The sequence below is a fragment of the Eutrigla gurnardus genome (genome assembly GCF_963514095.1).
Source record: "Eutrigla gurnardus genome assembly, chromosome: 18".
In the NCBI taxonomy this organism is placed as follows: Eukaryota; Metazoa; Chordata; class Actinopteri; order Perciformes; family Triglidae; genus Eutrigla; species Eutrigla gurnardus.
Genome location: NC_139929.1, coordinates 13,458,872 through 13,483,724, shown reverse-complemented (window position 1 = coordinate 13,483,724; position 24,853 = coordinate 13,458,872). Strand labels below are relative to the sequence as shown.

The 24,853-nt window shown below is 48.2% G+C and overlaps 1 protein-coding gene across 2 annotated transcripts in view; it reads left to right on the top strand.

Moving 5' to 3' along the window:
- Positions 1–472: 472 nt before the first annotated feature.
- nrp1a (neuropilin 1a) overlaps positions 473–24,853 on the top strand; it is a 55,872-nt gene continuing 31,491 nt past the window's right edge. For both annotated transcript variants that reach the window (XM_084034005.1, XM_084034004.1), the window contains exons 1-4: positions 473–606; positions 1,956–2,361; positions 3,511–3,685; positions 19,298–19,479. In XM_084034005.1, the coding sequence (XP_083890131.1) occupies positions 2,295–2,361; positions 3,511–3,685; positions 19,298–19,479 (424 nt within the window). In that variant the 5' untranslated portion in view covers positions 473–606; positions 1,956–2,294. The remainder of the gene's footprint in view (positions 607–1,955; positions 2,362–3,510; positions 3,686–19,297; positions 19,480–24,853) is intronic.

Below are 24,853 nucleotides of genomic sequence, written 5' to 3'. Positions count from 1 at the left end.
GCACGCACTCATCCCTCGTAAAGGGGCGTGTGGGGCTGGCAGGGACTCAAACCCTCTGCATTTGCATCAGCGGAGGAGGCGAGAGCGGTGGCGCACGGAGAGACCGACGGGGGGAGAGAAAAAAAACTTATACAAGACCGACGAAGGACTTTTCTGTTTACCGACATTATTCTTTCCATCCCTCTGACATTTTTGGGCACTGCTTATTTCCCTCCCTCACACTGGCTGGATTTCACCAGTGACAGCGTTGCATGAAAGGGAGCGAGACGAGGAGAGAGACCCGGAGAGATCAGCGCCGGGGAGGAGACTAGCCTGTACGCGGAGAGGAGAGCGAGTCTCCGGGCATCGGCTGTGCGTCATTGCGCGGTGGACCGAACTGGACTGCGCTGTGGTTCTCCACCGGCGTACGGGTTCGGGTGGCGGGGGGGAGGTGGGGGGCAACTTGACTTGGCTTTTTTTTTTTTTTTTTTTGGTGGTTTCTCTGGAGAAGATCTGGTGAAAGAGAATCGGGGGAAGCCTATCGGATCGTACACTCTGCTCCACGCATGTTGGAAGTGGAGAGCGGAGGGCTGGATGCCTGCGGGTCTGCGAGTCCTCAACACGCAGGTGAATGCAGCTGTTTGTATTTGACTTATGCGGAGATATCTGTGCGTTAGAGGGAACTGATGTTCATAGATTCTCGTGATTCCACGTGCGATTCTACAAATGGCACCACATATAATCATCATTATATGACGGCCCTTTTAATAATGATTTTTTTTTTTTGGTTATGAAATATTTATATTACAACATGCATATTAAAACTTTTCGTTTTACATAATCGGGTATCGCCACGCATTGTGTTCATGCAGGGTTCTGCGCTGCTGGATGTGCTGATGGAGGTTTGCTCCTCCGTTCCTTTATGTTGTTGTGTGCAGAGTGACCCAGTAAGGGCAGCCTTGAGTAAACGACTCGAGGCTACTTTAATTTATGCTTTAATTGATTTCCCCTAAATTTCAAAGCGCCGGTTTAATGGTGTCACTGTTGTGGGGCAGACAATCGGCGCATCTGGATAGCTCCTGGTGAATAAATGAAACGCGCAAGGTCTAAGAAGGTGGGGGGGGGGGGGGGGGGACTTTCTATTATTTAGCTCCTGTGCTAAAAAAAAAAAAAAAAAGAAAGAAAAGAAACCCTGGGCCTATTATAAGCGCTGCGGTACAGAAATGCCTCCATCCGAGCTGGAGAGATGGATTGAAGACACAAAAGGGAACTTCCGTAGTTCAGTGTGTCATATAAAATGATCTGTCCCAGATAGAAGCAGGAGGAGGACATCCCGAGGAAACACCCCGCACTGTAGGATAGCCCTTGTTATCTCGATTTACAAGAGTTAAAATCCATCATTCGTGATGTTTGATAGTGGCGTCGTTTCTTGGACTAAATATCACATTTGGCTCATTTTTGGAAACGCAAATAATGCGTAAATGTTCCAGGAGGGAGTCCCGTTCCGTTACTACATCTCGCATTAAAGATAGCCCGTTTTTGTAAGAGAGGAGACAGGAAGAGGGAGGGAGGGAGGGAGGGAGGGGGGAGAGTGAGTGAGTAAAAGAGAGAGAGAGAGAGAGAGAGAGAGAGAGAGAGAGAGAGTCATGTCACTTAACGGGCTGCTGGTACTCTGTGACTCAGTGTGCAGCTCCGCTTACACATAAAGACACAAGGCTTTTCCCACATAGGTCGGCTATTTGTAATCAAGCCAATCATCAACCTCACCGAGTCTCCGCTCCGAGCCTATAGACGCAAAGTGGTCACAATTTGGGGAAGGGGTGTATCCGTGCCTTCCCAGCCTTGTTTGTATCAGCAGCGGCAGCAGCGCGCATAGACAGACCGGGGAATGTCCAGAGCGCACGGCGGCCGCATGCAATAACACGCATTCCTCCTAACCTTCTCACACCTCCGCCTCTCTGTTCTCCCCTCCACAGACACGGATTACATCCTGCCAGGACATTTGACGGAGTAAGAACCCCCAAAAACAGAAGAAGGGTCATTTCTTTCTATCTTGGCTTCTTTGGAGAGGATATGGCACGGTGGGCGCAGGAGAGAGGAGCGCAGCCGGCACAGACGAGAGGAAACAGGAGCTGAACGACAGGATGCCAGCGACCTGAGCCCGCACAGTCTTAACTTCGTTCAAAGAGACACTTCTGCGTTATTTGCCGAGTTGAGAGGAGAGAAGAATACTTGCTTAAAAAAGAAAAAGAACCTGCCGGAGGAGTTTAATTTTTTTGTATGCGTAATTTTATTTTTTTGGCGAGAAAACAAGGATGCATTGTGGATTAGTCTTTCTCCTGTTCATGGGAATCCTTTTGGTGGTCAAGGCTTTCAAAAACGGTAAGTGTGATACATTATATCTATATAAATAAGGCGTGTGTTCTCTGTGGAGCTACTAATCCCACTATTTTTCTAAAAGATTAGCCCGCTCAGATCACCGCTGATCTTTTGGCAAACTCGCGGGGCGCTCACCTGCCTATTCCGCCTACACCTCGGGAAATCCCTCTTATTACATTTCAAACGAGACTTCAACATTATTGCTCAGAAGTGACTTAATAGAGATCATCTTTATCTTTATTTTAGAACTTTTACGACTCGGTAGGCATTTTTTTTTAAATCTCCCATGATACAATTAAAACATCACTAAATAGCTTTCTATTTCTATTCAGGCAATCTGAGTCTCTGATGCTTGTAAACTTTAAGTTCCTCATTTGAGAACATGGTTTAAATCCCCTTTTCGATGGTTCCAGATCAGATCCGTGTTTCAGATAAGTTCAAAAAGTCAGCCAAATTCTCGGTTAACACAACTTCCCCTGTTCTATTCTTATCACACAGTTTCGTTTCTACTTTCCGTTTTCATATGTATTCCGATTGAATATCCGAGTGTAGGTGTGCGCGCGCGTGTAAGTTACAGCAGCATACTTTACTGTTAAAACGCTGAAAACGCGCGCAAATGAAGATAAAGTAGCAGCGGCCCTCTGAAAAACAATATCATTCCGTTTAATGGGGAAACTGTAGTTTAAAGGAACAGACTGTAGATTATTGTGACTTTTGGCTTCGACAAAACCAAAACTTTTTCTCCATTCACATTCACTTTGTATTTGGATCGCGTACCTTTTGTTATTTGAACGGGAGGAACTGTTTCTACATCTCAGTGTAACTTCAACCCAATCATTTAAACAACTAATGAGAGCTCACCATAAATAATATTAAAGCTATATTATTAGTAATAAACATATGTTGTGTCTATTAAAGCCTGCAGGCCATGTTTGTCTTTAACCCAATAAAGTGGATACATATTTTTCGGCCACAAACAAAAGTTTATATGACACAGTCCTGTCTCAGGAAGACACACTTTAACTGGTGTAGTCCCACCCTCTATAATGTACCTATCATTATTATTATTGTTATTATTTTTATAGCAGTATCAGAAATGTGAAATATGAGTCTTCCACCCTTAAAGAACTATTTTTTTGCTCCCCTCTGCAGATAAATGTGGAGGCAACATCAGAATCTCAACCGCCAACTACCTCACCTCGCCCGGATACCCCCTGTCTTATCCCTCTTCTCAGAGATGCGTGTGGGTGATCTCGGCGCCTGGTCCTCACCAGCGGATCCTCATCAACTTCAATCCGCATTTCGACCTGGAGGACCGGGAGTGCAAGTACGTGCTTTTCCTTCTATGAGAAACAGATGTGCTTTTGGATTTTTCATTCGATGTGATTTTGTCCCTCAGGGGCCTCAATCTGATCTTAAGTTAATCAGGGATATAGAGTGAACGCTCTGAAAATACTCTAAATGCTTTTATCCTGTAAAGATGGCTGATGTGATAACAGTATTAGTGAGATTAAACGGTGTGGGACTTCACTTTGGGAACCGCTGTGTAGAGGCTGCTCACACAGACAAACACATTCACATTTTACAGCACGGATACATGTGTTCATTTCCTATATGTGTGTGTGTGAGAGACACTCATTCCCCCCTTCCCCTTATGCATATTGCACATGAAACTGCGCCATCTAGTGGCGGCTGTGTCAATGCAATCCTGCTCTGGCAGTGCACAGGGCAGCAGGAATGTCTCACCCCTGCCATTTGGTTTTGGAATGTCCTCGCTTCTCGTCCTTGCGGAGTGAAGTCACCGCCGTGTAATATTGATTTGAATTGCCGTACTTTTTGCAGAGGCCGTCCAGTTCACCGGAGGCCGTTGACCTTTGTTACTTAATACGCTGAGAGAGAAAAAAAAGGTCCATAATGAGTATTTACTTCCACATTTCCTCATTAACTCCCATCACTCTCTAAACCAGTGAGAAAAAAATCTAATAAAAAAAGCAGCTTCTTTTAATCAGGCAGTCACTTTGTTAATGCCCGAGACTCATCTTTTTTTTACACTTGGATTTCAACTCAAATCCTGTTGAAATTAGCCTTTTAAGGTGAATCCCTAAGTGACAGTCGGCTACTGATCCTTATTTGACTTGTAAGCCGCGAGCTGTCGCATCCAACAGTAAGCTAAGCAGCTAACCTGTTGTCAGATAGATAGTTTAAGCCGATGAAACAGGAGACAGGCAGTAATGTGATGAGGCTGTGTCAGTGTGGCTGCCCCGAGGTGAGCCTCGCCTGGGCAGACTGCCTCCCTCTGATTGCTTGTCTCCCTCTGTGTGTGTGTGTGTGTGTGTGTGTGTGTGTGTGTGTGTGTGTGTGTGTGTGTGTGTGGTTTTGGGTGCGTGTGTCGGTGCCTCTGCCCTGCTGTGTCTCAGCTGTTTGTTTACGCTGCAGGGCTCGGGAGAGTACAGGGCTTTGCTGGATCCTGTTACTGTATCCCTGCTCCACCCGAAAAACCTGGACCCTGCGCTTCTTTTGTGCTCCCTCGGTGCCCCTCCCCGCCCTGTATACGTCTGCGGGGTTTGTTTTTCTAATCCCGCTTTCAATCCCACTTTAACCTTTCTCTACTGCTGTCGGAGATTTATGGCAGGCCCGAACGCTGCTCTTTCTTTTTAGAAGCTGGATGCTCCGCGACGCTTCTTTTTCGGGTCCGATTTCAGCACCGGAGGGACTATTAAACTGTCCAGGATCCTCAGTTAGAGAGAGAGGGAGAGAGAGAGACAGAGAGAGACAGTGAGAGAGAGAGATGGGACAGGAGGACTGGGGGTAGCAGAAACAATGCTCATGCTAATCAAATTAGTCAGGAATGAATTTCCTGTTTCTAAACATGAGCAGTAAAAAGAATGTAGTCCCTGCAGGCTAAAGGAAGGCTGGAAGCAGGGTGGACTTTGACTTTAGTGATCATTTACAAATGATTAACTCGTTTTCATTCAGCTGCCACTGAATTTGCAGATTGCCAGTTAGTCGTTCATGAAGTTTTCTCTCCTCCTCACAGTTTTCTCTCTTCTCTTACCTCCGTATTTGAAGCAGACAACCTGTGTCATACCATTAATGTGGTCAGAAGGTTAGGAACCGCTTGTCTAGAGGAAACGCGAACAAAGGACACGGGCAGACGGCTGTGAAACTTAAGTCTCTGACTCACGCGGGCCACGCAGAGCTCGCTCCGGAAAACGGGGTCAACCTGACCCACGGCTTTCCCCCTATTTTTAACTCGGTGTGCCGTTTCATTTTTAATGTTTTTAATGGAGTGGGGCTATTCATGGGACTTAGGTTCCACTTCACAATGTATTCCACCTTGTGTGGCTTCACTCTGGTTTTAGCCGGCAACGACAAGCCGCAAAGTGAAATCCATTTTTTTCCCTTTTTCCTCCCTTAATTCCAAATTACGGCACTGTGTAACATGAGAGCGGGTTATTGTGCTAATCGCTGACAAGGCTTGTCACAGGTAACTCGATTATGGGAGGGGGGGGATGGTCGTGTATGTATCCGCAGACAGTAGTTGGGTGTGATTTGTGTTGGAGCCGTCAGACTCCGCCGTCGCTGCTCCACTCACCAAATCAGCCCTTACATAATGGAAACTGATGAGAGCCAGAATGGCTTCCTTATCTGATGGACTGGCAGAGTGGGCGGAGGTGGCGGGGGCCACAATGCATGCTTCAGTGCACTGCCTTGCAATCTAATTAGCGGGCAAATGGAACACACATGCACCACATGTTCCCCAACATGGCCGTTATCAGCAAACCAAACAAGAAGCACTCAAAGTTGTGCTCGTGAAAAGAAAAACAGCCCCTTTGACTGAGTGGAGTCTGGTCCGGGGCGGCGGCGGCGGCCGTGTTGTTGCACGTGTGCGCTCCCCTTGACAGGTTTGTTTGGGGAAGTGCAGAGGCCTGTATCCTGAGAGCCGGAGGAGGAAAGCACTTCATCACAGAGATAAGGAGACTTAAGTGAGCCCTGCGATTCTGAATGCAGAACGTGTTTACCTTTCACGCACCGTTGTAGACTTTCACAGAGTGGAGTTTCGGGGGGCCGCCCTCGCCCGCTCTGGCAGCTAATGAAGTTTGAGGCGAAGGCACAGCCCCGCATCAAGGCAAATATTTGAAGGCAATTCGCTCTGAGAATCAGCGGAATGAGCAAAGCTGAGCTCAAGTGGAAAAAAAAAAGCGAAGTAAATAGATCTGCCCCCTCCCTTCATGCACTCTCTGTTTCGCTGCGATCTGATAACGGCTGTCAGGCTCATCTGACTGCGGCGGCTCTGCCAGCAGGAAGGAAAAATGGAGCTTTCATTGGATTTGAATCGAGACAAGTGACAGACAGGTTTCACTTGAGGGCGGATTGAAGGGCAATTTATTTAATTTGTAAGTCAGATTATACGTTTTTACTGTCCAAGTAAGATTTCCTGTGTCGAAATCTGATAACGTTTCCAGTTTTGAATCTGCTTAAACAAGACCTGGTGAGTCTTTCAATGTTCTCTCCATCTCCCGCCGACTCCAGGAGGAGAAGCAACTTTTCTCCAGATATGATGCACCCTGACAACATTATGATTGCTGACCAAGCCAAAAAACACAACGACTTCTTCAGCACGCTGAAATCCCTCGCGGTGAGCCAGCCAGTCAGAGCTGCACTGTTTGCTTTGGACGAGCGGAGCCGAGGGGTTAAAAACCAAGAGACTGTCTCCTCTTTCTCCACGCTCTTTGCTTTTCTCTCTGTCTGGTCGGTATTTTTCTGGACCTCGCCGAAATTCCAGTGTGACAGTGGATGAAGGAGGGGGGTCCAGAGGAGACGTATGTTCAGGTTGGTACTAGGCAGCGGAGATATTTGAGGAATGCCTCCTCAAGCAGCCCTTTGTGGGGGGAGATGGAGGGGAGAGTCAGCGAGAGCCTCCCGCCTCTCTACGCTTCAAAAGTCAGTGAGAGCCCCTGCCTTCAGTCGCCTGTAACTCAAAGCTTGGAAAAGCACTCTTTTCCTCTTTTTAATTGTAGTCCTCCCCATTCTCTGTCCCACCGCCCCTTCCACATGCGATCTCCCGCGGAGCTGCCCCCGCGGAGCTGCTTGGCCTGCTGGGAAGGCAAATATTCTCCGCTGTGTACCCTCCACAATAGACATCCTGCCCCTCCTGGCATTCCTGACCAGGCCTGGAGTCCAGAGATGACTGACTGGAGCTCAGGAAGGGGGGAGCGTGGGTATTACCCTACCCTGGATCTATAGTTGGCTGACTCTTTGTCATGTGGAATCCCACTAACTCCACTCCTATGGTCACGGTGCCCAACAAAGAGTGCCACCTGTTTGTAGGAAGTGAGAGCGAAGGGGGACAGAAGGGGGATTTAGTGGAAAAAGATCCACCCCGGCCACTTTCCCTAATTCCCCTGTTGCCCTGCCACCTGAATAGCATGCAGCAGCTCCACGAGACAGAGCAGTGGAGTTTCACAGCTGGGGAGTGAGGATCCCCCCCCTTCCTTTACACTCTGCAAGGCAACCATGGGCAAATAAGGAGAAGTGGGCTGTGTGACCATTTATCAGCCGTTGTCATGGAGGGAGATAAATAAGGCAGGAACGCAACAGGAGCCTTTTCTGAGCGGGCCTGAGGCGGCGGCGGCTTTTAAAGAAGGGAAGTGCTGTGACCTCCGGGGGCCGAGCGGACGGGGCCTTTGAGAGTGACACGGATTGTTGGAGATACTTACGGCCTGTTAGCAGACATTTATTTCCGTTGCTGATGTGTGCTCCTTTTCGCGGCGCGGTGTCAGAGAAGAATCTGTGCCGGCGGAGTTCAAAGCGGCACAGCAAAGTAGGCAGCAACGCCGCTTCTTTTAACTACCGGGTTTGACAAAAGCAGCCGAAATGATGCACCTGGTATTTTCCAGAGCGGTAGACTCCCACCGCTCATAACAATGGAAATCAAATTGCACCGTAAATTACATTGAGACAGTGTGTTTTGAAAAGACTAGCTTGTCGGCAGCAAATCAAAGACTTTGAATATAGCTCGTTCGCTCTCCACGCCAATTATACCCAACCTTATTTTGTCAGCATGGTAAAACTTCTGCATCTTAAATCTCTGTTTACAACACATCCTCCCACTTACCGCCTGCGCAGCGACGAGGCTTTGGTGAGGCCGCTCAAAGCCAGCGGATGCTGCAGATAAATGCGAGGTGTTCACCTCGCTAATTAACCAGAGGCCAGAAGAAACGAGGACAGCAGACGGAGATGTTGCACCGGAAAGCAATTGACCTTCACTCTTCTTTCCTCTTCTTCATCTCTTTTAAACATCAAGGTGTACTCCCTGGCTAATGAGCAGGATTAAAGTAGGTCCGTGCACACGCATGCTATATGTGTGTGTGTGACCGTGAGGTTGAGGGTCCTATTTTTTTTCCTTCCCATCCGCCGGTGAAGTGTTTCACCTTGGCCGCGGTTTGGAAGGGCAGCCTGATTGAAAAGCTTTCTGGCCGTGGCATCTGCCATCCTCCCCGCTGCTCTGTCACCACTTTGATTCATGCACAACCTGACCACAACCGGGAGGTGAGCCACTCTTCCTCACAGCGGGAGGGAGGCCCACTTCACAGCCGAGGAGGAAGAAACAGAGGGCGAGGGGGAGAGGGAGCGGGAGAGAGAGACGGGACAAGGCCAGCGCTCATAAATAACCCGCTGGATTTCCAGCCTCGGTCACATATCTGCGGCGGCACGAGAGCGTCGTACGGTCTCACGTGACCGCCGGCTTTGTTTTTCATCTCGATGTGGGAGTTAGCGGCTCGTGTTTGCCAGAGATTGAGTGTCACTAAGCTGTTTCTGGCACACTGCTGGCAAATTCTTTTTTCTCCTTCGTCTTTTTCTTTCCAGCCCCAAACCGATTCAAGCTTCCCTATATGGAAGTTTCTGGTGGAATGGAGCCGCGGCGGCCCACACAGCTTAGAGATGTCAGTCCAACACTCTTTTGCTCTTTATCCAAAACAGATTGTTAGAAAAAAGGAGCCGTATGGAGAGTCTCGTGATTAGAGGACAACATTTTTGTAATCTCAGCTCTCTATCTGGACACGCATCTATTGACTGTAAGAATATTCATACCCGTTTTCCTTCCAGCGTCTATGAGAAGGCATTAAACACCGAGGCTATGATTCAATTATACGTTTCTGTTTCCAAAGGACGGTTGGCAAGGAGCGCCCCCCCTCCCTCTGCCTCGTATAATATAATTAGCAACAGGTTTTCATCTCTCGCCTTCTTCTCTTTCCATTAAGCGCTGATTTCTCAGTTTATCAGGCTGCATGGGAAACACAAGAAGGGATCAGGAGTGTGAATGAACGAGGAATCCTTTTAATTCATGGTATGCGGGTGGCAGAGCGGATTATTTAGAAACGGTGCCACCCAGCGTCTTACTGCCCCACCTGTCCCAGAGGAGAAAGGAAGGAGAGGAGGCTGTTCAGCCGAATTGATGACGGAGGCCTGGACACTTTAATGCGCCGTGTCCGGGCTTGTCAGACGTGTTTCGTTCGGCGGTCTAACCTTGAATGGGGCTCATAAGTTTGATTGATGTGGCTGTGGTTTTAAGCGGCCTGTTTGTTGCCCTAACGCCACAGTGCTTATAAGGTTGGCAGGTGGGAGGGGAGGGGGGCGCTCAGCGACCACAGGGTTCTTTATTCAATCAAGCAAGTCCCCAGAGGGGCTCTCGTTGGAGCAAAGTTTGTTTGCAGTGTGAAGGAGGGTAGCTAGGTAGGAAGCGAAGCCCAACGACCCTCCTGTGTCGGCCCCGGGGTCGTTTTCGGCCCCTGTGTTTGCGCACAGCGGGGCTGGTCGACTCGCTGGCGTTTCTCCACCACTCGGCCGGGCCGTGATTCGTCCTGGACGGCAAGCAGACAGTGATTGATGGTGCGGCACCCCGCTGCTCTCTGATTGAGTTAGAGCCACTCACAATCCCTCGCTTTGTTTGTCCATGGCTTGATCTCTCCTCGCTAAATTGGCTACATTAGTTGTGGTCATTCTTTGTCATAGCAGCCGCCGCTTTACTTTTTTTTTTTTTTCCTCTTCTCACGGCTTTATTTCTTTTGTTAGATGGCAGTAATTGTGAAAAAGGTCTGTAAATTCAGCTTCACAGCAACGCTCTGTGGCATTATCACAGTAGGGTAGTGCTGAAAGTGTTATTAGTCGCCTGTAGCCCGAGCCGTTCCAGGACGACCCCTGCCGACGGAGGGATAAGCGGCAAGAAGGCTCCTCTCCTCGCCGCATACTTACATGATCCCCCAGAGGATTTCAGCAGAGGGAAGTGACACTGCTGGTCCGACAGCCTCCCAAGTTGGCAGGAAGGTTCGATTGTGAGGCCAGTAAATGTAAGAGTCACCTTGCCCTCTAAATGCTGGCAAGGGCTGGCTGGCCATCAGCACTTAGATTGGCCCTCTAATGCCAAGCATTCAGCTTCTCTGCCCGGCATCCGCGGAAGAGACACACCGCTTGGCGTGCGGCCCTCACAGCACGCCTTATTTGGCTTTTGAAGTGCTGCATCATTGGAAAATCTGAGTTCTCTCAGGCTGTGAGAACAATAGAACCATCAGAAAGAAGTGAATGATGTGGTTGTAAACGGTAGATGTTGTGTCCAAGGGCTGATCCACACTCAAAGGAAACTTTCCAAAATCTGGCAACAACTGATCATCTCGCTATGCTACCAAATAAAAAAAACACTCCCCTTATTTATTTTTATCGCCGTCCTTTTCCCTCTTCCTTTTAAGAACTAGAAATAGCTTATCTTGCCTCAAGGTTGTTGTGCGGTTGAAGGTCAGGTGGCTGTTTGTGTGCACTCTCGCACACAACCCCAGTCCTCCATGACACTCTCTCGGGGCCAGATGACCCGGTCACGGAGCGCCCAGCCCAGACTGCTCTCTGACCCCCTCCATCCCCCCGCCGTTCGCCTCCACAGGCTGCAGGGAGGACAGAGAGAAGACAGGGGAGGGAGAACGCCACAGGGCCGGATGGGACGCTTAATTGAATAATTCCCAGTGCAGTTATTACTACCATTGCCCTCGAGCTTCCTAGCTGTTGCTGAGCCATGTAGAGGAATCTTAGAGAGAGCATGCTTCACGCCTTTTTGTTGGATTCACCTGCTCGCCATCTACCTCTATCAGCACCACTTCTCCCTGTTGTTTCTGTTCCGTCTCTCCATCAACCCCTCAACTTCCATGCCTTCACACTCTTTCTCCATCTCCCCCGCCGGTCGGTTTCCTTTCAGCACCAGCACACCCACGCCACACTGAGCCTCCCTTCCTGCTTATTGTGGCGAGGGGAGAGAGTTTTGAACAGCACCCAGCTTTACCTCTAGTTGACCTCTTCCTCAACTCCCCCTCCACCTTCTCCTCCCTCCCTCCCTTCTCCTCCTCAGCTCCTCTTTGCCTTCTTTGAATTCGGCGTGCTCCTCGCACACACACAGCTCATTACCCAGCAGGGAGCGCCGCAAGCTTCTCACAGCATCAGGAACAGATAGATGATTGTCTCCATTTTTTAGGCATATTATCGCTGTTTGTTTCTCGGCAGCAGTAAAATGTGAAGTATATGTGGCGTTCACGTAGCTAATTTTAGCCCATTGTTAAATCCAGTAGGTCAGTGGGTCAAGGTTGTTTACAATTATCTCCACGATCCCTCATGTTTCTTCTTGTCACATGGTCCCAGTATGCCGGGCGTCAATCATGTGCATCCTACATATGGAGTCATGAACAGGATATCTAGTAATAGTCCCCTAACAAGTGCCCCGCCTTTTGTAAGGACATACTCAAAATTACCCTCTGGATTAGGGTTATAATCCTGGTCCCTAATGAAAGTCACACTTAGTCCACCAGTGTTATTTTATTGTCATGGAAACGAGGTGGTGGTCTAAATAATTCACCAAAGGGCCTGTCAGGAATTTATGCAATATTTTACAAATCCATTTATTGTGACCTAAGTGGAGGATTATGGGTGTTTGAGTCTCCATTCTATGGTGCGTTAAATTGAAGCAGCCTCATTTAAACGCATCCTCCTCGTGCATCTATGCCGCCGAGTCCCGTAGGTGAAACGGGGGGGGCATAAGAGCGGGGCGGCGTAAGTGTGTTTAAAAAAGACAGCGTACGGCCCCTTTCTCCCGGCGCCCCCTGTGGAGGACTCTCTCTCTCCCCGCTCACCTCTGCCTGTGTAATCAGAGATCCTCTCAAATGTCAAGGTGGGACAAATGGGAGTCATTCCCTCCTGTAATGGCCCCAGAAATGGACCGCAGTGCTTCTCATTCCCTCTTCCCTCTTTTGAAGAAACACGCGGGACTTTTCATCCTTTCCATCTTATTAGCTTCCCTTTCTCTGCTTCGGTTTTTCAGACTTCTATAGCAATTTCCTGCATTTCTCTTTTGGCCCCTTTTGTAAATCATATCACAGACTCTCTGGCTTTGTTGCGTCAACTCATTAAACCTTCTTCAAGATAGGCTGTATAACTGACATATTGCATAACAGCTCTCAGTCAAAACGACTCTATAATAATACCATTTCCCCGACACTTTATTTCTATGAAGTGTTTCTTAGAAATGTACCCAAAGGGATTCTCTAGCGAAAGCATACATTCAGGCGTGAATATTCATATCTGCACACTGAGATGCACACAGAGAGCCGCTGTATGCTAAGCACTTTCATTTCCGAAGATCACTTAGTCGGGTAAAAAGAAGTGCTAAATGTGTATTTCCATTTCGCCGCGGGCAGTTTTTCTAATTAATTGTACTTACTCACTGTCGCTGTATTCATGGTGATGTGTGATGGGGAAGAAGAACTGCAGCTATTTTATACAGCTTTCAGAAGCTGAACGCTACACGTCAGCAATACTATTATTATTATTAAACATGAATATTTATCACTCGTTTTAATATTTAAATTATCACTTGGTATTTGAAATATTTAAAAAAAAATACAGTTGGAATTTAATGGAACAAATGCAAACATCTAGATGGAAATTAGCCTTTTGAAAGATCGAAATAACCATTTATTGTTTTATAATTTAATTTTAGCCGCTCATTGTGTTTCTTAATCTTTACCATAAAATGTGCTGAGCATTATTTTTTGGAGCAGAAAATCACTTCAGTTTGAATTAATAGATTTTTTTGTTTTGATTGATAATTACTTTGATTGTTAGCCTTTGATTGACTGTTTTCTATATAAGTCACGACGTGACAGAAGTCACAGCGTCACAGCGAGCAAATTGATTCCTTCGTTTGAACTGCTTGGCATTTCTATAATCACGTTATTGTGACCTATTTGTCATGCTTCGCCATTTTAATGAGGAAAGAGGGTCAAAGTGTGCAAAACAGGATGACCAAAAATATGCACAGCTCTGCTCGGGCCCCGCAGGCATGTCCCAGTCGCCTGTGGCAAGTCAGCTGAGCATGCTTCAGCGTCGCCAGGGTTCAAAGTGCAGTCGGCCCTACATGTGAGGTGCGTACGGGGGATTCAGACGGCCTGCTAACAGTGGGAGCTTTTGTGGTCAGTTTGATTTCCCCTGCTTCCCCCCTCTCCGTTCAGCTCAAGGCAGTGTGAGCCTGCTCTGTGCTCGGCACAAAGGACCCCCCCCTCCTCGGGCAGAATTCTCCCTCTGTCAGTCTGGGTTCATATCTCCAAGTAAAGGACTATTGTGCATGTTGCAAACGGGTGGGGGGGAAGAGATGCAATAATTGAGTCTAAATAGCCAAATTCATTAATTTGATTATGGCGACAGCAGATCTCTCGACAGTGTAATTAGGAAAGCTAATGGATGGAGGCACGCTAAATCCATCAATGCTAATGATAATTGCTGTTCAGGAAAGCGAATATGCTTTACAAACGTGTGGCCGAGGCCGCCGCAAAATCAGAAACAGCCGACGCCGCGGCGTCTATAAATACGGAGCGGGCGAGGAGTGCGACCGTGTTGCGGCGACACCCGAAGAGGCCAGTCGGAGGGGCGCAGCTGGGCCGCCTGGGCGGGGGATATCCGTCTTTTCATCCGTCTTTTCATCCGTCTTTTCATCCGTCTTTTCATCCGTCTTTTTTATCTTCCATCCATGTGGTGCCGTGGTGGTGAGCGAAGCAATCATGCCCTTCTCCCCTCGCCGCCCAGGAACCACTTCTTAACCCATCAGCTCTGATTGGTTGGTGGTTTGCCCCGCTGGGTGGCTTGCCACATTCGGAGGCCTTCAACTCCTGCAATAATTCTCTGCAAAAGAGACACATCACATCAAACCTGTGCTTTCCCCCCCCCCCCCTCCGTCTTCATGGTCAAGGTTCTGCTTTAACGACGAGGTCGCGACCATCAATAAAAACGTACCGTTAGCGAGTCAATTAATGTTTTCAGCTGAGAGCATTAACATGTAGACCTGGTTTACTGCCCCACTTTTTCAGTACTTCCTTGCCCGTCTGCGAGCTGCTGCTGCGGGGGTCATTACAGAGTGAGGGGACTTGTTATTCTAGTGCGGGTTAATGAATGTCACATGCACGAGGGAGGCGGTATGGGAGGGAAAGTAAAGAAAGAAAGAACCGTTTCACTTTAGCGAAGGTATGTCCCCTCCAGGCTCGGAAAAAGTAAGTCTGGGATCAGCTCGTCTCGTGCCCCCTCGTACAAACGTTAATGATGTTTTCTCAGAGCCCCAAACGTCAGTTTGTTAACCGAGACTCGTTAACACGCGAAGGCTTTTCTGACAGCTGCCGACAAAGTCCTTTTTCCTGCCGAGTCCCCTGGGCCTCACAGAGCTGTCCCAAGTCCCTTGTTGAGGGCCTCTCCACTTGGTGTTTCCCAGAGATGTTTTGACATGTAGCGGGTGACACGTTGTCGTGTGACAGCAAGTTACACCGTGGCGGCCGCAGAAAGAGAAACAACAGAGAAAAGTGCATTTGTTCTGTACACCGGCTAAACCAGGAGGGAGTAATAGCAAAGAAAGAGCTCTTGTTCTGGGAGTTTCCGCAGCATGCCTGAGCTTATAAATAGTCTGATTAAGAAATCTAACCAATTGTGTGAGGCTTATACAGTCTGTCATAGTGTTGTTCCATTGCCTCAGATTGTATTGCTTTTATAGAACCGTATCAAGCGGACATTTATAGAGGGAGGACAGATTGTTTCCATGGGAAAGCTTCAGGCAATATAACTGTTATATTGTTAGGCCGTTGGTTTGTCGCCTTCTCTTTGGCTTTGCAAGGAGGGCTAATGTTCTCGTTTGACACTAGCGGATTGCTTTCTCTCTGTGCCTGAAGAAAGAAGGCAGGCTAATACATTTGAGTCGGTGAAGCGAAGGTCGTTGAGAATTACATTCACATCATCCCCCCCCCCCCCCCCCACCTCACCCCCCTCCTCTCCCCCGCCTACCCCTCTCTTTTTTCCCTTTAATTTCCCCACTGGATTGGCAAACAGCTCTCACTATTAGCACTGTGGTAGGCAGCTCTGTGTGTGTGTGTGTGTGTAATCGTCTGTGTATATGTGTGTTGTGGCGCGCCGGCAGGCCCACCCAGACCCGAAAGCAGACTAGACAGACAAATCGGTGGCGTGTCGCAACTGGATGGTGCTGTCATGACAAATAAGAGCAACAACGACGAGGAGTGATGCAACATTAAAAACAATCTCCCCCTGGGAAGAGGAAGTTTAAATTGGAAGGTCGGGAAGAAAAAAAAAGTGGGCCATGTTCCTCTTTTATGATCCTAAATAGAGGTTGTTCACCGGGACGGTCCTCCCTAAGGGGGCTCAACCCCAGAAGCGGGTCCCCACAGGTGTTTAGAGCAATGGATTAGAGCTACATTTAACACAGCTGGCAACAGGAGAGACTTTTTTTTCCGGAGCCGTCAAATTGCCCCGCCAAGCGTTTGCCATAATGTGTTCCAGATGATAAGGGCCTGGATGGATCTGCGTGAGCGTGTGGGCCCACTGGCGCAGAACCGCTGGAGTTCTGGCTGACACACCAGTCATTTAAGCACAAATAGAGACGTTTTGGAGGAGGGGGTCTCTTTTTCTTTCTTTCCTCGACACACAGAAGAACACAGCGCGGACCCCCCAGGGCGTGTTCTCGCTTCCATCTGCATCCTGTCCCCCCGCTGTGCCGCCTTTACGAGAGCTGATGATGATGCGCCAGGGAAAAAAATACAATAAACAGCTTTTCTGAAGGTGTGAAATTAGACGATTCCAGTTTGTTTGGATGGCGAATACGGAGTTTGAGGACAGGCGCGATGAAAATGCTGCTTGACTGGCATCTGTCCATCTGCACACTACACACAACATGCACATCTCTGTGTACACACACACACACACGTGTTTGCACATGCATCGTGCGTATTTACACACAAGCCAAGAAAGCGCACAAACACTTGCTCAGCTCCTTCAGCTGTACTGCAGCTTGCTCTTCTCTCCTTCTTCATCTCAATGATGCATCTCGGCATCAATTTTTTAGGCGTCTGGCAATGCTCAGCTTTTGGCAGTTGCTGGGTGGAGTTAAGAGGGGGGGGGGGGGGGCAGAAGCAGAGGCTCTGAGGTGAATTATAAGTCTGCTGATAGAACAGAGCAGGGCCAAAGAAAGATTGATGTTCTCTGTTGTGAGCTGGGAACCAAAAGATGGAGAGGAGAGGAATCAGGAGAGGAGACATTAAAATGAGAAGATAATAGTTTTTTTACTACAAAAAAATCGGTTTTGTTACTTTTAATTGTGTAATTGCGACTAAAGTAGATAATGACATTGTTACAGCAGAAAGGAACCCGATCCCTGCTCCATGGGAGCCCTTTAAACCAAATAATGAGTAACTCCCGGACATTTAGCCGCAAAGCGTGGGGTGGGAGTAACATTGTAAACACTGTGTGAAACTGGTACTTTTTTACTGTGCTGCAGCTGATAAAGTAGCTGAAACAAAGTGGTTCTTGTGTAAGCCGAGTCGGGCTGTTGCCACAGCTGGTGGGCCGGCGAGGAGAGAGGAAGAAGACCTGGTCTTCAAATCACCACATAAGAGAGGCCAAACAGCTCTAGCAGAGGGTTTAACACAGACAAGAGAGGGCTCAGCTCCTGATGGATTCAAAATATATGATGAACCCAAGCGGAGGAAACCAGAGAGTTTTCGATTAGATTTTAAATGTATCGGGTGGATCCTATCGGCAGTCATTGGTTTTATAGACCGACAGCAGCTTTCCAGCAGGTACCAGACCTTCAACTCATGATACTGAAATTTTAAAGAAGAAGAAGAGGCACTTGATGCATGTTGACAGCTCCATATCACCTCAGATCACTCCATCCGAGCAGAAAGACGGATGAAGTCATCCATCCACCGCCCCTCCTCAGGAGACCCCATTTCAAGGAGTGCCACTTCTGTCCAGCTCTCCATTTGATGCACACTGTTTTCTCAAGTCCTACTACTTGTTTCCCATATATATAAAAAAAGCCTCCAGTATCCAGTACCCCAAATCACCTCTGGTAACTTGATTTTTTTTTTTTTGCTGAAGGAAACAATTTCTGCAGAAAAAAAGGTGGCAAAGAGTGCATGTGGATACAAGTCAGGCTCCACCTGAGGGGTTTAGTCAGCCCCCCCGAGCCATCATTCAAAGTGTAAATCGCCTTTTTGTGCGAAATCCTGTGCATTAAGCAAATTCAGGATCGCTAAGGAGACCTGATGTTTTGACAGTAATTTGGGAATCGAGCAAAACTATGAAAATAGGCCCCTTTTTGCCAGAAGGCACATATTTTCTGAGTAAAGCAGGAGGAGCCAGAAATAGCAAGTGTGTTCACCAAATGTGCCCGTACACCCGCTGCACATTATACGTGCATCAGGATTCATTCTTTTATTAACTCTGTGTGGATTTTACCCATCTTTAATGAAGACAGAAGACCGTCCCAGCAGCTTGTGTGTGTGTGGGCAGGAATATGTTCGATAAGGAAACCGCGGAGCTGAAAACTTGGCGGGAAACGTGCGTTATGGCCAATTAGGAACTGTGGAAACCTGAACCCTAGTCTGCTTTTGGAGCGGCACTCGCCCTGTCACTCACAGTCAAAACACAGCACGGAAAAGTCATCTGAACCGCCGTGCAAACTTCCACACACACACACACACACACACATATATGCAGTAAAAAACACCACTGAAAGCACACACACACACACCGATAACCAGAGGCTGTTTAGACCACCCTCGTTGGTGAGTCACTTCAACTACCAGCTTTAGTTTCGCATGCCAGATTTGGTGTGTGTGTGTGTGTGTGTGACTCCTGTTGCCCAGTCCTATTTCAAAGCTGTTTTCCTCCTCGGCTCCTAAACTCTGCGGCGACTCAATTAGGTTGCCGCTCCCTTTCAATAGCCGTGGGTCTGAAATTCCATTTGAATGTGATGATTGTGTGCGTGTTCTTAACAGCTATAACACCTGCTCGTTCTCTACACCAGCCTAAGCCAAAGGCCAAGATAGAATCACTCCTGTTTTCTTTCCTACAACACACGCACACACACACACACACACACACACACACACACGGTCAGTGTTATCGAGTGGTTAAACAGGAGATGGACAACTGTTCTGCTGAAGTTCAGTAGCTGAAGCAGTTACGTAAACCTGACCTCGGTGCTGCTGGGAGCACACAACCTCTACAGCGTGTGTGTGTGTGTGTGTGTGTGTGTGTGTGTGTGTGTGTGTGTGTGTGTGTGTGTTTGTGTCAGGTTGATGTAATGAAAACATAACCTGCCCACCTGTTCCCTGGGTTTTAACCTGAGAGCTCATTAGTACACAGTGTTTTATTTCCACTACATTACCTGCACAATATGCTGTGTTGCTCTGTGTTGATGTGGTCCTCTGTGTGTGTGTGTGTGTGTGTGTGTGTGTGTCCTCGTACATGTAACAACAGTGTTAAATAGAATCCACATCCAGTACTCAATGGAAACACAACCTGTTTTCTCAAGCGCGCCGCCTCCCTTTCTCTTGTCTGGTTGCAGGTATGACTACGTGGAGGTGCGGGACGGCGTGGACGAGAGCGGGCAGCTAGTGGGGAAGTACTGCGGGAAGATCGCCCCCTCTCCGGTCGTCTCCTCCGGAAACCAGCTTTTCATCAAGTTCGTGTCCGACTACGAGACGCACGGTGCCGGTTTCTCCATCCGATATGAGATCTTCAAGACAGGTGGGTGTCTCGACACGGCTGCAGCTTCACTTTGTCCCAGGGATTTGAAATATAAACTCACTATCAAATATACAAACCACAGCCATATTACATGGTATAGAATCTTCATTATTAATGTTTTTTTATTAACACTACTACAAGAAACTTTAAATTCTTGTTGATTTTGGCAGTCCTGATGGACAAGAGTGGTAGTGTTTCCGAGCACCTGATTCTCTGCCTTACTTAGTCCTGGTTCTGGGTCTCCCGTGCCTCCTCTCCGTCCAGCGGGTACAGTAATTCGGCTTGGAACTCTTGTTACTTATGTAGGTCATATAGTGGCAAGAGTAACTTTAAATTAAACATGCCATTGACCTCTTAAAATAGCCCTTACGTTCTTGGTTTAAGGTCGGGATAACACCGTCGTAAGCTCCACATCACATGTCAATTCAGTCTGATTTGTCTCAGCTGCCCTGTCACATATACACCATGTGATACATCGTCTAGAAATAATTCTCATAATGGGCCTCTCAGTCTAGTTTCATAGTGTGTTTGTGATTTAGTCAAGGCAGCAGAGCATCAAATTATGCAATCACAATATGGCAAGCAATATGCTCCATTTCAAAAACCAATGAATCAGAGTCCCATATGTTCCATAATTGTAGCAGTTTTTATCTGGTATGAATGATTGTACAATAAGCAAGGGCGTAATTTGCTGAGCAGTGAGTCGACAAATATTGTTGGTTTATCGTCAGATGGCAATCCGCGGGAAGGATATGAACGTGCCGTTACAACCGCTGGCCAGCTGGTCGTGGGAGAAAGTGACATAAAGCCACTGGACCGGGTTAATGAAGTCCTTTCACTGTGGTGATATGCAATCAGTTTGAGTTCCTTCCTTTTTATGTTGACCCTAAAAATAAGTCCTCTGCGTAAATTAGTCAGGACTCGTATGTATGATAAACTAGAGATATCCTCAGGGGATGTCTGTCTTATCAGCACAGAGAAACCCAGGAGGGAGGATTTCCTGTTGGGTGGCTGCCGTCCTTTTGTCTGGACTGGAAGGAGGAGGAGGACTGAACATATCTGGAGAGGGACATGTAGGCAGACAGGTGCTACAGACTCCACTTTCATTAATTAACCTTCACCAGCGGCCCACTCCCGTGACCTCGGAGACATGATGAATGTCGCCGCGAGGTCCCTCCTCCCCTTTTAAACGTGGGCCGGTGTGTTGTTGGTGCTTGCGTTTGTCTGCGTCTCCATCACGGCAGGGCAGCTGGTGGAGTGTGGCTCCGCTTACCAGATCAAAGCACCGCTCCACCCCGACAACTCATCTGCTCCCCCCCCCCCCTCGATAGGCCGGTTAAATCTACTACATTCTTCCCATGATTAGCTTGGTATTTCCCAGTCTCATCTATTAGCAAGGACAGATTCTAAATGAGGCGTGTGAGGGGCCCGGTGGCGATAGGGGGACTGCTGAGCACACAAGGGAATACATATCTAGCAAGAAACACGGATGTTAGCTTAGTTAGAAGTACTAGAGAGTCGGAGCTCCATGAAAATCTTTGCTGATGGAATCCAAAAGGGGATCAGGGCAGAAGTTTCTTTTTTCATCTGGTTGTTTTGCACCTTCGGCCATCCCCCCGCGGAGAAGAGCACCGTGGGTGTGCCGCCGCTCCTTAGTGGATCCAGACTGCTCGTTATGCTTTGAATCTCCGCCGTGTTATGACTACTGCGGCGGCGGCTGCTGCCGCCCGAGAACAGGGCTCTGAGATCAATTAACGGCCCCGTTTGTGAGGGAGAAACCAAGCAGAAAGAGAGATTCAAAGCGAGCTGATTAGCGCAGCTTATCAACAAGCAGGGGTATTAGCTGGGAAAACATTGTGTTGGCTAACACATGTAACATTAATGATGATACACAGATGCCTTGATAACGGAGCGGGGGAAGCTTGCACGTGTGCATCCCAATGAAGGGAAATGCAAAGAATGCAGGCCGTTATAGGCGGCTCGGGGACGACTCTGCCTTTCATCCGGGGGTTACGTACAAGCGAAGGTCACCAGGAAGATAAGTATACCCAAAAGTAAACACGCACTCCCCTCTGGGATCATGCACCAACTTCTTCCAAGTGTGTTTACACGTGCAGGTTTCTCCACTTAAGCTATACAACTATGTAAATACACTCTCACACACACTCCAGTGTGCTGGCGTCCGCAGCCCCGGCTTTCATCTGCAGAAGTGTCTAATTGGAAGAAAACAGGTTGTTTTGCGGCTCTCTATGGCCGCTTCCACATCAGACTCTACCCTTCTCCGCTCCTCAATCCCATCCAACCGTCTTAATTAGCATGGGCAATTTATTTTATAGCCTGCAAATTGGCAGCCGCGCTCCACTGGCTGAAGTCTGGCGAGAGACAGGAAGAGCGAGATGGAGGAGAGGGACAAATGAGGAATATTTGAGTCGGAGAGAGCTCCGAGATTAACAAGCCGGTTTGTGTTTGTGGGCCTCTCTGCGGATGCCTTTGACTTCATAAAAATGGTGCATTAAAGAAAAAGCAGCTGGCCGAGCCTTGGCCTTGACTTGATAAATCACCACCAGTCTGATGAAAAATCGTCGGAGAAAATTGAGACGAGGTGGGGGTGACCACTCCGCCGAAATCCTGGTGCTTTTGGAGAAGACTAAAAGCTGTGTTTATCCTGTCATCTGACAGTCTTTCACTTAAGACCCTCAAGTGTTTCTGGAAAGATCCGTCCTCTTAAGTACACATGCACAACATATGTTTTCTCTTAACAGCTCTCAGTTAGCTTAGAGCCACATCAAGGCTGGCCGAAGGCCCATTGAAGTGGGCGAGGAGGCAGCGATAGTGCCACTGATAGACCCTCCCTCCCTCCCTTCCACTCGCACTAACACACAAGCTCATCCTCGTCTGCTCGCGATTACTCAGCAGAAAGTCTGTGGTTACCGGATGGACGCCTATATAATCTTTGTATTTACACTTAAACTCGAGCTGAAATGAAAAACCCTTTTAGATCACATCTCCGGTCGTCTTATTCAGCTATTTAACAACATAATGCCAAATGTATTTTACATCAAAATCCAATATTTGTTTCTTGCTGGAAAACAAAATATGACGCATAAATCAGTACCAGCTCATTTCAACCGATAATATGATGAAACTACGACTCTGCACAGACTTAGAGAAGGTTATATCCCACCTGCCTCCACCCAGATACTCGCCTTTAAATACACCATCCTTTTCACGCACCGCCCTCCGTTTATCATGTCACGGTGATGGGGCCGCTGTAAATATGAGCCCACACCTGGGAAAACACTCCCAAGGTGTGTGTGTGTGTGTGTGTGTGTGTGTGTGTTGGGTGGGGCCTGTTAGGGTGCACGCTCTGCTTTCAAGGACGGCACGCCCTGGTGGCCGAGGTCACATCTGGCACGGGAGACTGTCATCACACACACGCGGCCCTCATGGAAACCCAAGACAACAAGTCTCTTGAAGGGGAGACAGAGGGAGACTGTGACCCCCTTTCTCCCCCCCTTCCCCTCCCATCAGCACTGTGTCATCCCTCAAGCAGTGTGTTAAATAGCATACCATTAGTGTGTGTGTGTGTGTGTGTGCGTGTGTGTGTGTGTGAGTTAATGTAAACCCACCTCTCCATCTGTTACGATGACGGACACTCCGCAGGCTTCAGGTTAATGTTTGATTTAGTGTTGAAAGAGTTAATTCTCCACCGGCGATTAACCCCTCAGTCCGTGTGTGTGTGTGTGTGTGGGGGGGGGGGGGGTTGGGGGGTTGAAGGGTGGTGAACTGGGCTAATGATCGGCCAGAGAGCACCATGGAACATAAACAGTGGTGATTTACTTAGCAGTCCAAGAACAACACCTCCAGCCCGTATGGCTCCGGCCTCTAACAACCCGGAGAGATGTAAAGACGGAGGGGGAAATAAAGAGAGAGGGAAAACAAGCGGGGAGAAAGCGAAACAGAGAGACAGATTTAAAAATGAAAATAGCAAGAGGCTGTCACATTTAACACCAGTTCTTTTTGGCGCGGTGTTGTTCTTGTGATTAATGCCCGGTCTCCGGTCTGCTTTCAGCACTTAAAGCAACAGTTTAATAGAGACACAGAGGACAAGTCATCGGGGAGTTTAACAGTGGAAAGGCGTCCCGCTCCCTTAATGTTGAAACCATATTTATCTAAGATTTATATCGATCTCTAACACCCGCAAAGGCCGGAATCAGATCCCCATTAAATATCATTTTGTCGGCTACGACTGGCCCTGTTAAACGGATCACTCAGTGAGCGACGTTTGTTTGCTCCCCCCGGTCCAGTAGAGAAGGGCTGGATGGAGACGAGAGTCAAAGGAATCCATTACTGCTGGCGGTGGATGTCGAAGGTTGCCGGTAAATGTTGCAAGCGTTCGAGGCTGTTTGTTTTACTCTCCCGAGCTTCCTGTCGTAAACTCAGCTTGTGTGTTTTTAAAAGCGGCGGTTAGACGACCGGCTGCATCGGGGCCAAACTCTTATCTCAGATGAAATGGGACGTGTGTGCCCACTCAGCCTCACCTGAGTCAAACATTTCACCACACACAACCCCCTCTGTTTCCCATTGGGGAGATAAACCCGACAGCAAAGACACCAACCACTGCAGCGTTGGAACAGGAGAGCGGCATGCGGCTGACAACGGGATATATTTGTCTCCTTGTCAACACGTTCGTGCGGACGCCGGCACGGAAAAAGTGTGACCGCTGCTCAATGAATGCCTCGCACGCCGACATCGGCACAAAGCATCCTGGGCGTAGCGAGGGGGAGTTGAGTGACGGAGGCCCTCCCATGTGGAGGCACGAGATAAAAGAGATCTGTCGGATGATTATCTCGCCGGTGGGACGGACCGGAGCGCTCTGCCTTCTCTCGCCACTCCATTTGGTTTGTGATGTCCTTTTCTTGAGGGGGTACGAACGCCGTCAGGCACATAAAAAAAAAGCAGCCAGTAGAGGATTTTGTCCTTGGCTCGGCCTGAGTGGTGATTATTCAGAAAGGGCACGGGAAGACGGAAAAGTGATGGTGAGATATGTAAAGTTAATGAAAATGCATTCATTATATAAAATGCCCTTTAAACTTTGAGACTGAACTTAATACTGGCAAAATGTTATTAAAAGTGTGCCACTATGGCCAGGTATTATATTCTTCTATTGCCTGGACCATTCCCAAAGTCCAGACTGCAGCTGTCTGGAGCACTCGTGGGCGCCTTTTTCAAAGAAGTGGCTCACAACTATAGTTTTTTCCCCCCAAACAAATCATTTCTGTCATTTCTCCACAAAAACGGTGAGGTTAAGTGCAGAACTGCAGCATCCGGCAACCCTCTCATCTCAGCAAACTCTCCCTCTCTCTACAAAAAA